The sequence below is a fragment of the Marmota monax genome, unplaced genomic scaffold, assembly GCF_021218885.2.
Source record: "Marmota monax isolate L192 unplaced genomic scaffold, Marmota_monax_Labrador192_F-V1.1 WCK01_AAM20220418_F8-fsc00015, whole genome shotgun sequence".
NCBI classification, from domain to species: domain Eukaryota; kingdom Metazoa; phylum Chordata; class Mammalia; order Rodentia; family Sciuridae; genus Marmota; species Marmota monax.
This window is the reverse complement of record NW_026692194.1, coordinates 26,574,158-26,588,568: the sequence shown is the minus strand read 5'-3', so window position 1 is coordinate 26,588,568 and position 14,411 is coordinate 26,574,158. Positions and strand designations below refer to the sequence as shown.

Sequence of the window (14,411 nt, the reverse complement as noted above, 5' to 3'; positions counted from 1 at the left end):
CTGTAAATCTAAAATATTTCAAAATTAAAAATTTCCTTCAAAAAAGGTAACTGAGCCAGGCACAGTGGTGCACATCTGGAACCTCAGTGACTTGCCAGAATTTTGTTTCCTGCATACTCCTGGTATTGATGCTAACAAGTATTGAAATGGCTGACGACCACAGATACAAGGCCAAAAGCCAGTAAGTATTACAACTGAAATGTGAAAGAAGTACAATGAAACATTTCCAGATTAACTCGCAGCTGAAAAACAAGATAAAACCCTTAAAATTAGTTAAATTGCTGAGTCTGTCTGGATTTTCTTACAGTGGAGTTGTTGAAACTCATTCACATTAGGTATTAAGATATTACATGTTGACCTATTTATTGCTTTTTGTGCTCAGCCAATGGCCATCATGTAGTTGTAACAGCCCTTAGCATTGCAGTTGTAGGCAAAGAAATAACCCAACTGGACAGGTGTGTTGGCACATATCTGTAATCTCAGTGACTCAGAAGGCCAAGGCAGGAGGATTACAAGTTTGAGGCCAGCCTCAGCAACTTAGTGAGATCCTATCTCAAAATCTAAAAATAAAAAGGGCTGGGTTCAATCCCCAGTACTCCCGAAATTAATTAAAAACAAACAAAAAATGTAGCTGAGTACAAATAATGACTTAACTGTAAACTTCATTTTTATATTTCAAACATTCAAAAGGCAATTATAAACACATTCCAGTTAAGATTCTGCTATTTCCCTTCCCAGTCCTGTCTCTGGTTCTAGGAACAAAACAAATAAACAAAACCACCCAAACCGGGCTATGGTTGTGGCTCAGTGGTAGAGCACTTGCCTGGCATGTGTGAGGCACTGGGTTCGATCCTCAGCACCACTTAAAAATAAATAAATAAATAATGCTATCGTGTCCAAAAAAAAAAAAAAGTGCTAAAAAAAAAAAAAAACACCACCCAAACCTTCTGGTTTTATATAACTCTAGAACACCATCTCTTTCTTGGATTACTATAACAAAGGTACTGTAATAAATTTGACTAAACTCCTATCTCGATCCCTTACCCCAAGTCCAAGTCCATCTTCCATAGAATACATAAACTTCCTGTTAAAATCTTTGAATAAGTTTGCTCAAATCTTCTAGGTCTTTATTAAGGCTTAAAAGGATCCTTTTCACCTCATCTCCCTAGCCTTACCTATTACTGCACCTATACCCACAGGCTCTACTATGAGAATACAAGATGTCTCCTGAATATTTCATAATTTTTTTTCATGCATGCATTTTCTTTGCAAAATTTGTGGTTTTCTACAAACATGAATGCTTACCAATCTTTTTTTTTTTTTTTAAATTTTTTTGACAAACATTTGGGAAGTATTTTATTCACACAGCTTTCTGACTCCTCTGCATCGACAAATCAGACACCCTTAGCACTTTCTGTGCTTTACATCAAAATTATTATTGCAACTAACACATTAGTTGCTTGTGTCTACTTCTCCTAGATTACAAACTGCTTATTAGGTTTGGAAGGACTAGGTTTTACCTATCTTTACAATTTCAGAAACCAATACAGCACTCTATAGACTAAGCAATATGAAACACTTTGTAAATGGTGGTGTAATGATAATACAATGGCAATATAATATAATGGTAATATAATACAAATGGTGGTTTGCAAATATTATTCTGAGATAAACTGCACATTTAAACTAGTACTCTTCATTTCAAAGGACTAGCATGTCTGATCTATATAAAACCGTACTGTACGGACCTGATTTTTAAGGACCATTTGTTGTTTTTTAACTTGAGTTTGAAGAGTTCAAACTTAGGAATGTCTCAATTTTTTTTTAGCCTATTCTTAAAAGATATAGCTGGCTAAGAAACACTGAGAAGGAACCTAAAATTAAAATCATCTTTACCTTAAAAGCAATAATTAAGCTCTAATGAGAATAAAGACTAGCTCTGTAATGATTTGTTTTAGAAATGTACAAATATTCAAAGACAATATACATCAAATATATGTGACTACTTATTTTAAATTTTAAATCTCCAGGGAAAACCTCTATCTAGTTTACTTTTTGTTTCTTTGGAGATAGAATCTAACTGTGTTGTCCAGACTGGCTTTGAATTTGTGATCCTCCTGTCTCAGCCTCCTGAATACCTGGGATTATAGGTGGAACTATCGTGTCAACACATCCAGCTCTTATTGTACACTATGATAATGACATTGAAGAGCAGAGCAGGCAAGGTCTTATTGAGAAGAATGCCAGGCACTCTATTCTACAGGAGTTCAGTTTCAGAATCTCTTCAAGAAGTAAACATAGCTACTCTGTTATAAAATGGGCCTCTAGAACTTAATTATAAGCTGATTATCTCTTCAGAAAATTCATGGGTAAGTCTGGCTCCCAGAGGGGCAAGTTTATCAGTGGTCAAATCATATTTGACCACTTCTCTTGATTTTCTGTCCAAATTTGTTATAATAAGCTGTAACAGAACAACACAGAAGTGGTAATGAAGAGTATTTGTTTTAAAGTGGTCTGTACCAAGACCCCTTAAAATAGCTCCTTGCTCTTTGTAAAATCACTGGCAATGAGAAAGAATCCAAGAAATCAGGTTTCCTCTGAGACTAAATCTGGCCTTCCTGGGCTAAGCAATATTAGTTACCAAAAAGACATTTGCAGAACCAGGCCTAAGTCTCAGTGCCAACAATGAATAGTAAGATTGCCTCAAGAAGTCGTTATTTAGCACTCTATTTTTTCATCTATGAAAAGCATGGGCTGTGTGACAAGATCTCTCAGCTCCAACATCTTACAAGTTTAATCATTACTCCAAATTTGGCTGAGTCTGGACTTTAGTTAGAGAATAGGGGAAGACTCTGTACAGAAGAGTTAGAAAAAGGGAAGATTAACTGCTATTCTGTATTATACTATGTTTTGCTTTCCCATCATTTTTTTTAAGTCAGCAATGCCAATTAGAGAATAAAATCATCTATTTAAACCAGCACTTCCTGATCTTAGACTCTACAGCTCAAAAAGAACATGGTTCTATTGAAAATATAATCTTAACTTTGTCTGTTTTACTTTGGTTTCTGGGTGATTTTCCTATTTTTATACTTTAAGACAATAACATGAACACCACGCAGCATCAGTTACATTCTAAGCTTTTGTGGCACTCCACTTATGTACTTATTCACTGACTTCTTTCAGCTATTCCATCATGTAGATAATATCATCTCCATTTTATAAATGAGGAAATCGCTGGCACAGAGTCATTAAATAACTTGCTACATGTCACACCATTAATAAGTGATGAAGGGATGGAATGGACTGTAGAATGAAATAGCCATTATTACCTTGTATTCATGTATGATTACAGTACGGGTGTGACTCTGCACCATGTACAGCCAGAGGAATGAGAAGTTGTGCTCTGCTTGTGTATATTGTGTCAAAATGCATTTTAATGTCATATATAACTAAGTAGAACAAATTAAAAAAAATTTTTTTAAAGTGATGAGTCCTGACCCCAAGATCTTAACTAAAGCTCTTAACTATCATATACCTTATTGTCTTCCTGACAAGAAGACTGTGCTCATTTCATTACACCAAGGGTACCATGTAAATGCATGAGACTATCCTGAAATAATAGGTAAGGTTTTAGCTGTCTCATAGTACTGGAAGATTCAAATCATGTTTGAGAAATTCGCAGATCAACATCCTTGGGGAAACATAAAAATTCTCTTCAAAAGACCAGCTTACCCCTGGGAATAAACAGTTTATAATGCTTCCCCCAATTAAGTCTAGGTAGGTCATTCTGTTAGGACCAATGGCAATAAAACAAGTGTTTTGAAGTGGTAATTTTAACTATGTTGACAGGAATTACTTATTTGCATAATGAAGTTAAATGATTTTAAAGAGACTGTTTGTTTGAGCTGATGCTGGTTCTTCTGCTCCCTAACATATAAACTGTTAGGATATTGTCCGAATCACTCAACATTAAAGTAGTACTAAATTGGCTTATTAAAGAACTCATCCAAAATGCATAACAGTTATTGACTCATCTCTACATGAAAAGGGCTACTGAATTTCCTAAAGTTTCCAATAAGAGACACTCCCCTCCCCCGTTGCTATTCACGCTTGTGTGGATGCGCGAGTGTGCGACACACACACACACACACACTTAATTTAAGAGTGGTTAGAACCAAGGACTGAACTGTTTGTTAGGGCAGAATTCCCCAGTCTTTCCAACCTGCTGTGCTCAGAACAAAAGGAAGAGTGTTTTGCACCTGGTCCTATGAGAATGTGAGCTTGCAGTAAGTTACAACTATAATACACTCCATCAAAGCTGAAGCACTGAAACGTTTTTCGTTTTTGTTAATACATATGAAATACTGCCAATCTTCCTTTTGGAGGGAACTTAAAAATGACTAGATCACAATGTTAAGACTCACAGCTGCATATCAAAGTTAAAACATGATTTAACTCTGAGGGATCCCTTACAGAGTATTGCATGGGAACCTGGCTTAGTCCTGCCAAAGCAATATAATGGCAAATTCATAGTCAGGTAAGTTCACATCAGGACCTAAAAAAATAAGTTGTTGACAGCTACTCAGGAGGATGAGGAAGGAGAATCACAAATTCAAGGCCAGCCTGGGCTCTGTCTCAAAACTGAACAAAAACCGCTGGGTGGACAAAGTTTAGTGGTATAGTGCCCCTGGGTTCAATCTCCAGTGCCATGCACGTGTGCGTGCCCACACAGTAGTTAGTGAAATAATTCTAGTCCCTAGTTCTTTGGACAAAATGAAGGAAAGGAATAAAATAATATTCTTGAGGCCAGAAACACAAAAAACACAAAAATTAAGGTACTGATAAAAATAGGAAGAGATGCTCCTGACTGAATCCTCCTACATCTAGAAGAAAGGGGCAACAGACAGATTCATAGACTAAGCATAAAAGTCAGTTTTTGCCTGTCAACTTCCTCACTGAACTCAAATCTAGAAGTTCCAACTCACATGACTGTAATACTGGTTTTAGAATTAATAGGTCATAAATTAAAATTCCATTCATGTGAAAATATTCTATTTTCAAAGCATAAAGGAAACTACAAATCATGGTAGTAGAGCTAAGTTTATTTTGTTAAATTAATTAGGGGATGGAATCATTATTACTTTTCAAAAGGGAAACAAACAATGTACCTGAGATAGCTTCCAAAATAAGCAACAATATTTGGGTGTTTACAGTCTTTCATCATAATAATTTCTTGCTGCACAACTGCAAAATCTTCTCCTGGAATAAAAAAAAAAAACATGTTGAATATTTAGTAGGCAAGAGAAGCTTCGAACTATTCATTTATTTCAAAACATAATATGAAGATAATTATGCATTTAACATAAATAATGAGCTATAAATAAACACAACTCATAAGTTAATGGTATTACTTTTAATGACAATTTCAGTCCTGACTTAAGAGAAAGTATACCACAGTGATTAAAAGTATGATCTCCAGTCCCAGACTTTCTAGATTCAAATTCTAGTTCTGTTCCTTCCTATGCTGTGTGAGCTTGGGCAAATTACTTGACTTCTCCATGTCAATTTTCTACTCAGTAAAATAACAATGACCTATCTCCCAGGGCTGTTGTCAATGTTAAATAAATTAATACATATAAAATGCTTAGAATAAGTAGAGTAATTTCTATATAAGCATTGACTTATACTTATTACTATTATGCCTAGGACATAATCATCAGTTGTCATTTATCACATTTTCCTTTATTACTAGATAACAGCTAACACTTGCAAAATAAGGAAGTAATTCCTTTTTTATAAGCAGGACCCCTTATACACTAAGCATGTAGATGTATTTCCACAGGCTCTCTGCAGAGCCCAGCTGCCTACACAGCAGCAGCAACAGGTTACTGGATGGACCCCCACCCCCACAGGCCTGTCTTGTATTCAGTACTTGTTTCCACCACATAAAAATGGCACTATATCTGAGCTTGGTCAGGAGATTAACAAATGATCTCTCCTATTCCCTCCCTGCCCAGATTCTTCAATATGTGATCTGGCAATCCCACAGCAGTGTCACATGCTGTGACTCCTGAATAAACACTTGTCATGGAGAGCAACAGAACTGCAGGGAATGCAAATGTGGTAAACCAGAGACTACAGAAAGAGAACAAATGGAAGTGTTTACACTTAAAACAAAGTGGCCTGGATTACTAATTCAGTTTTCAAGTACTATATTCTATGACTAGCTGGATAAAATGTGTATTAGCGACAAAGTTTAAAAAAAAAATTAAGAGTGCTTTAGTATTTACTGCTCAAATCATAAGTAAGTTGTTGATGGGTAAACCCTGCAATTTCTGGCCTTGGCATTAACCATTGTAAATGTAACCGAAACAAGAACTAAACAAACCACAAATCATTTGAGCCTGATATCAAAATCCACCTCACTGTCCCAGTTACAAGGGAAGAAGTAATAGAGAACAGATGGATGTCAAGTTCTTAATTTCTGTAGTGATGTGAGCACAAAATTAAAAAGAAAAGAACTCCAAAGAAGAGGGGGAAATTTTTACATTCTCAAAAACTCAGAGCTAGGATCCTCTTATGAGTTAGTTTCCCACCTTAAGAATTCCTGATTTTCATCATATAAACAAGAAATCCAAGTTAAAAGTTATAAAGTTATAAGGGACTAACACCAATCACCTGGAAGTTCTAAACTTTTGCTTTTTACCCACCCTGAAATTATACTTTTCTGCAATCTAATGGAAGGGCAATCCACAATCAAGGTTGATCTACTCAGTGATCCCAGGACTTCTGATGGCTAGAGGTTGGGAACTTTTTCTGGGGTAAGCCTCAGAGACTTTATTCATCATCACGTAACCTCAAAGGCACCAACCCAGAAGGACTGATCTTTGGAAAGCACTGAGGAGAGACAGGAAAAGGAGGGCATCTAATGATACAACTGAGCCGCTACAGTAGGCCTCACCTACGCTTGTAATTCTCCGATACACCCATACATGACCCAAAACTCCCTGTATCATTTAAGCCACCATGAGCAGGGGTTTCTCTTTACCTACAAGCATCACAATTTGTACTGTGATCTTTGTACATATCACAGCCCTTACTATGCTCCATCCATGTCTGCTTGTCTACGTCCTCACTAGAAGACAAAGCCCTCTAAGACAGGACTGTGCCTGAATTGTCTTTGTATCCTGAGCACCTGATACAAAACAGAAAGAACTGTTGACTGAATGGATCTACATTACACTTCTGTGAGGGCTCTAAAAGGGGAATATCAGCTTTTGGTTTAATTTTATCTAATTATCAGCATGCTTTATACAATTAATAGACTATTTATTACTCCTTTTGATTTCTACTTCAACTTATGAGAGGCTTTAAGGCTTCAAGTACAACTTCTCCCATGAAATGTTGTTGATCCAAAGTGAATAATTTCTTTCTTTATGAAAATGGCTAAATTAATTCAATATTTTTATAGGAGAAAAGTTCACACATTCAATTTTAAAGGTAAGTGCAAAATATAAACTTTGGTAGAAAAAAAAAGAAAGAATTTAATACATTAATGTTGATTTAAAGAACTTTCTTTAAAGCTCATGAGAGACATATTCCAAAGTTGAAAATGAACAAACTTAAGGGGAAAAAAATCCTATCATGCTTAATTGGGACACAAGAGCAAAGATTAAACTAGATAATCTCTAAAAACTTTCCAATTCTAAGAGTATAGAGTTTTTTGATAAAATTTTTAGACTTTAAATAATTCATCTTCCAAAAGATGTTCCCCCTCCCTTAATGAAATGGGAAACACATGCAAGACTACAAGTAGATGACATAATGAATGAACTAATAACTAAGGCAGAAAAATATAAACTAATACATGTAATGTTCTTAGAGCATTCATCATACATAATAAGTGTCAATAAATGTTAACTACTTACAGTTAAGAGAAGGAGGCTGAATAATGATTCCCAAAAGTCTTAATGCCTAAAACCTGTGAATGTTATCTTTCGTGGCAAAGGGAATTCGCAGGTATTAATAAACTGAGGATCCTAGATAGGTAGATTATCCTAAACAACCCAGGTGACAACTGACAGGATTTGCTACACTATAGGCTTTGAAGGGCCAATTAAGGAATGCAGCTCTAGAAATTGAAAGAGGTTAGGGAATACAGCCCTGCTGACACCTTGATCTGAACTCAAGAACTTTAAGAAAATAAATGTGTTGTTTCAAGTTACCAAGTTTGTGGTAACATGCTATAGCAGTCATAAGAAATTAATGTTATTATACAACATCATTATTACTGTGGCAAGAACTGGAGATATAGCTTAGGGTAGACCACTTGCCTAGCATGTGTGAGGCCAAGTTCAATTCCCAGTACTGCAAAAACAAACAAACAAACAAACCTATTATTATCGTGGCAGAGCTGGATAGCCATTCACAAATGATCGGTGTACCCCTCTCCATAGTGTGCAAATTATTGGTAGGAGGCAGTCATCTAGTCAGACACTTCCCAGTCAGTGAGCATGCTCCTGTGCCCAAAAGACTAGTTCTTGCCAAGAGAATTCGAACAAAAGTCATGTGTCCCTTTTTCAATACTTTTCCCCATCATCAGGTTATATAATATTGTGAGTACTCAAGGAAATGCAATCAGCCTGGGTCCCTGAGTTACTAACAGGAAAAAAAAAATCCAACTTGGTTTTACAACTTACTGGATGTATGATCTTGGGCAAATTACTTTCTCTGTATATGTGTATGTTTCTCAACCTACAATGGCAATTACATAACACAAAATAATATGTTATATATATGTGTGTATAATAAATAGCACATAATAGCAATTACCCACATTCACAACTCCACGCCCCCCTTCCTCTGCTTTCTTTTTCTTATCACATCAAACATATTATGTTTACTGATTTACTGTATGTCTTTCAATAGGGACATTTGATATGAATGCATTACTGAGTTATCCCAGAAATATTAACCAAATGAAGCCCACAAAAGTAAAAATAAGGTGGGACAAATAGTAGGAACACAAGATGCTCACAATTTATAATACATATTATTGTACCTTGGGAGACAAACACATACCTGAAAAAAAAACTATTAAAAAAAATCTTTTAACACTTTAGAATGCATCCAATTAAATTATATACATAAGAATAAGATTTAAAATGTAAGAGCCCTACACAAGTATTTTAAAAGACAAAAACCCTGGAAAAGAAAAAAAGGAAAACATTTTATTTTTGAGTAAAAGGACTTTGGTAAAAGGAGGCAAATATCTCATGGATATTTGAGTTACTACAACCAAAATACAAGTTGAATCTTGAACATAAAAAAAATTCTATCATATTCATCTGGAAAATTAACATGAAGAAAACAGTTTTATAATAGATTTTACTTCAAAATATTACATAAAAATAGATATCAGAGTTGATCTATCCAGAATTTTCATTTCTCTGATTTTTGCTAGTTGAGTATTAAACGTCCTATGGCCAGAGAAAAGAGAATGAAACAAAAGATATCTAAGTTGGGAAGGAAAATGTATATTTGCCTCTGTTCACAGATGACATGAAATTACATGTTTAAAACTCTTAAATAGTTTACAAAGAAATTTCTAGAACAAATGAATTCAGCAAACTAGCTGCAGGATAAAAAAAAGTCAACACATACAATCAGTTGCATTTATATCCAATAAGCAATCTGAAAGGGAAATTACAACAATCCCAGTTACAAGAGCATCAAAAGAAATAAAATATTTAGTTATAAACTTAACCTTGGAGGCAAAAGACTTGTAGGTGAAAACTACAAAACATTACTGAAAGGAATGAGACATCCTATGTTCATGGACTGAAAGACGATGTAGTCAAGATGTCCATCTAACCCAAAGTAATCTATGGAATCAATGCAATCCCAATCAAAATCTCAAAAACGTTTTTTGCAGAAGTAGAAAAGGCAATCCTAAAATTCACATGGAAACACAAAGGATCCCAAATAGCCAAAATAATCTTGAAAAAGAACAAAGCTAGAGATCTCATACTTCCTGATTTTAAAACATTTTACAAAGCTACAGTAACCAAAACAATTATGGTACTGGCGTAAAGACAAACACATGATCAATGCAATAGAATAGCCTAGAAATAAACCCACACATATTCTGTTAAGGCTCTTTTATATGGTGCCAAGATTACACACAAAGTAAGAACATTCTCTTCAACAAATGGTGCTGGGAAAATTGAATATCAACATGTAATGGAATAAAATTGGACACTTCTCTTACATATATAAAAATCAACTCATAATGTTTTAAAAACTTAAGTGCAAGACCTGAAACTATAAAACTCCTTCAGAAAATAAAGGCAAAATAATGCACAACATTGGTCTTGTCAAAAATACAGGCAACAAAAGCAAAAACAGAACAATTGTGACTGCATTAAACTCAAATCTTTGCATAGAAAAAGGAATCATCAGCCAATTGGAAAGGTAACAAACAAATGGAAGAAAATATCTACAAACACTATATCTGATAAGAGTTTAATATCCAAAATACATGAGGATTTCCTACAACTCAACAGAAGACAACAACCTTAACAATTAAAAATGAACAAAGGATGAGGAATATATTAGTTTGGTTTAATCATTTCACAACATATACATATCAAAACATTATGTTGTAATACCCATAAATATATACAATGTACATTTGTCAATTTTACATTAATAATGCTGGGGATTATTTTCTTACTGAAAAAAGAATTTGTCTCTCCAAAAACATTCGAATGGCCAATGTGTATGTGAAAGATGCCAGCATCACTAATCATCAGAGAAATGCAAATCAAAATTATAATGAGAGGGCTGGGACTGTAGCAAAGTGGTAGAGCATTTGTCTAGCACATGTGGGGCACTGGGTTTAATCCTCAGCACCAAATAAAAATGAATAAATAAAATAAAGGTCTTATATCCATCTACGACAAAAATAAATAAATAAATAAATGAGATTATAGTGAGAAGGCTAGAGTTGTAGCTCAGTGGTAGAGTGCTTGTTAGTATGTCTAAGACACCAGAGAATAAACAAAAAGGCAAACAAAAACCATGGTGAAGACTCAGCTCCAACCTGTTAGGATGGCTACTATGAAACAAACAAAAAACAGAAAGCAATAAGTGTTGGTGAAGATGCTGATAAATTGGAACTCCTGTGCACTACTGCTAGGAATGTAAAATCATGCAGTTGCTATGGAAAACAGTATAGAAGTTCCTCCAAAATTTAAAAAAGCTGAGCGAGCACACCTGTAATTCCTACTGCTGTAATCCCAGTGATTTGGGAGGTTGAGACAGGAGAATCATAAGCTCAGGGTCAGCCTTAGCAACTTAGAAAGACCCTGTCTCAAAATAAAAAATAAAAGGGGTTGAGGAAGTGGCTCAGTGGTAAAGCATACCTGGGTTCAATCCCCAGTACCATGATGATGATGATGATGAAAAAATAATAATAGCACCATATGATCCAGCAATCCCACTCCTTAGCAGATGCCCAAAAGAACTGTAATCAAAATCTCAAAGAAAGACTGTGCCCTCTTGTTCATTGCAGCATTATTCATAATAGCTGAGAGGCAGAAACAACCCAAATGTCCAACGGTGGATACATGGCTAAAGAATATGTGATACACACACACACAATTATCTCTCTCTCTCTCTCTCTCTCTCTCTCTCTCTCTATATATATATATATATATATATATATATATATATATCTCCACATATGCACACAATGGAATATTATTCTTTCTTAAAAAAGAGGTCTTATCATAAGCTGCAACATGAATGGACGTGGAGAATAATACGCTCAATGAAAGGAACCAGTCCTACAAGGACAAATATTGCGTGATTCCACTTATATGAGGTATGTAAAGTAGTCAAACTAACAGAAGAAGAAAGTAGAATGGTCAATGCAGACACAGAGTAGAAGAGGAAACATGGAGTTAGTGTTAAATGAATACAAATTTCAGTAATGAAACATGAAAATGATCTAGAGGTTTACAACATCCATCTTACAGTTAACAACACTGTACTTCAATTTATTAAGATGGTAGGTCTCAAGTTGTATATTTTTACCATGATATTTTTTTTTAAAAAAATGCCCTATGAATGCTTGCTTTGCATGCACAAAGCCCAGGGTTCAACCCCTAGCACCACAAAACAACAACAACAAAAACAAAAACAAACAAACAAACACAATCCTATGGCCAAAGAGAAAAGTTTTGATTTGGACTATGGAAAACAAATAAGGTTTCTTATGCATATGTTGTGGGTATTTCATTCACAAATCTTCAAACTTCTATATTATTTTAAACATAAAGAAGTGGGAACAAATACCTATATTCTTCTTCTTTTTTTTTTCCAGTTGTAGATGGACATAATACCTTTATTTTATTTATTTATTTTTATGTGGTGCTGAGGATTGAACCCAGTGCCTTACATGTGCTAGCAAGTGCTCTGCTGCTGAGCTACACTGCCAGCCCAAATATCCATACTCTTCATAAAGGTATGTTACAACCAGCTTTAATTTTCCATTTGTTAAGTGGCACCGTTATGGTATGGTTATAAGGTATCCCCCTAAATGCTCACATGTTAATGCAGGAATGTTCAAAAGTGAAACAAATAGACCTTAAAAGCTGTAATCTCATCACTGGATCAACCCATCCGATGAATTAATAATCTGAATGGATTACTGGATAGTAACTGAGAGGCAGCTGGGGTGTGGCTGGAGGAAGTAGGTCATTGGAGCATCACTTGAGGAATGTCTTCTCTCTCCTTTCCAGCTGCCATAAACAGCAGCTCTCCTTTGCCATGCCCTCTCGCCATGATTTTCTGTCTCACCTCAGGTCCAGAGCTATGAAGTCAGCTGACCACAGACTGAAATCATGAGCCCAAAATAAACTTTTCTTCCTCTAAGTCCTTCTTGTCAGGTATTTTTGGTCATAGCAACAAGAAGTTGATTACCAAAGGTACCATTCAACATAATTTTTGAACTCCACTTCATGCTGTAGAAGCAATAAATGAAATTACCAGCATTTCAGTAATACATGACATGGCTAACATCCCAGAACTTTGATTCTCTCTCTTTTTTTGGGGGGGGGGGGGGTACTGAGGATTGAATCCAGGGACACCTAAACACTAGCCCCAGCCCCAGCCCTTTTTGTTTTTTATACGGAGGCACTAAGTTGCTTAGAGCCTCGATAAGTTGATGAGGCTGGCCTTGAATTTGTAATCCTTCTGCCTTGGCCTCCCAGATCCTTGGGAATACAGGCATGTGCCACACATCCAGCTGTGATTCTCTAAAAAGAAGCTACCTCAAACTACCAGAGAATACAGGAAATACACTAAATGAAATCCAATTACCACCTTTAAAATATGTAAATAAAATAAAATTCCAGTGGCTTATTTTAAAAAGATGAGAAACTAGCTTAAGTAGTTATAATAACAATTTTCTTCCTAAAACCAAATAACTAACTCTCACTTTTTAGTTTTAGTTTGGGGGATATATACAAAGAAATACAAAGGCAGGGGCACCCTATCACTGAGCTACATCCCCAGCCCTTTTTAAATTTGTGATTTTTAAAAAATGTTGAGAATGGGTCTAAATTGCTTGGGGCCTCACTAAGCTTCTCAGGCTGGTCTTGAACTTGCCATCCTCCAGCCGCTGGGATTACAGGTACATGCTACAGGTAAGGACAGAATAAAAGAACACTAAGGCATGGTGTAGATTTTAAGGGAAGTAATTCTACCGACTTCTATACATACTTCAAAACAAATAAAAAAAATAAATTATAATGATTTTATACCAAAGTAGTTTGTGCCAGATGATTAGGTTTAATATTTGGAAAAAATAATGAAACTGTGATACCAGCTCCAAAAGTCATACTTTAATGCTTGTTTTTCAATCCTGTTTTCTAATTGCTGTCCCCATGAAATTTTATGCCACAAATATTTTGAATATCTATTTATATGTGTGTATGTATATATTTATGCATAAAAAGAATGAGTTTTTTCCCTCTTCTTTTGTGTGGGTGTGAGTGTTTATGAGAACTGAACACAGGTCCCTGAACATGCTGGGCAAGTACTCTATTGCTTAGTCACGGTCCCAAACTGTTTGTTTTTTTGAGACAGGCTGGTTTAGAACTTGCAATCCTCCTGCCTCAGTCTCCTGTTCATGTGCCACTATGCTGGTGATTCTACCACCTTCTTATTTTAAAGAAATATTTGAGAAAACACTCTCAAATGCAAACAAATTATATCCAGGTTGTGAGGGCAGAATGGCTTAACCTGAGATTACTGACTTAACCTGTGAGATCTCTGTTTCTTACCATGGTCCAGCTCTTCTTTTGAGAGCCAGTTTACCCATGCAGGTCTGATTGAAGACCCCA

The 14,411-nt window shown here is 35.5% G+C and overlaps 1 protein-coding gene across 9 annotated transcripts in view; it reads right to left on the bottom strand.

Annotated features, from left to right (window-relative positions):
- The window catches only part of Map4k3 (mitogen-activated protein kinase kinase kinase kinase 3), a 198,846-nt gene that overhangs the window by 88,916 nt on the left and 95,519 nt on the right, over window positions 1-14,411 (bottom strand). For all 9 annotated transcript variants that reach the window (XR_009225235.1, XM_058573642.1, XM_058573647.1 and 6 more), the window contains exon 3: window positions 5,169-5,259. Coding sequence is in view for 8 of the 9 variants with exons in the window: in XM_058573642.1 (XP_058429625.1) it covers window positions 5,169-5,259 (91 nt within the window). In the remaining variant the exon portion in view is untranslated. The remainder of the gene's footprint in view (window positions 1-5,168; window positions 5,260-14,411) is intronic.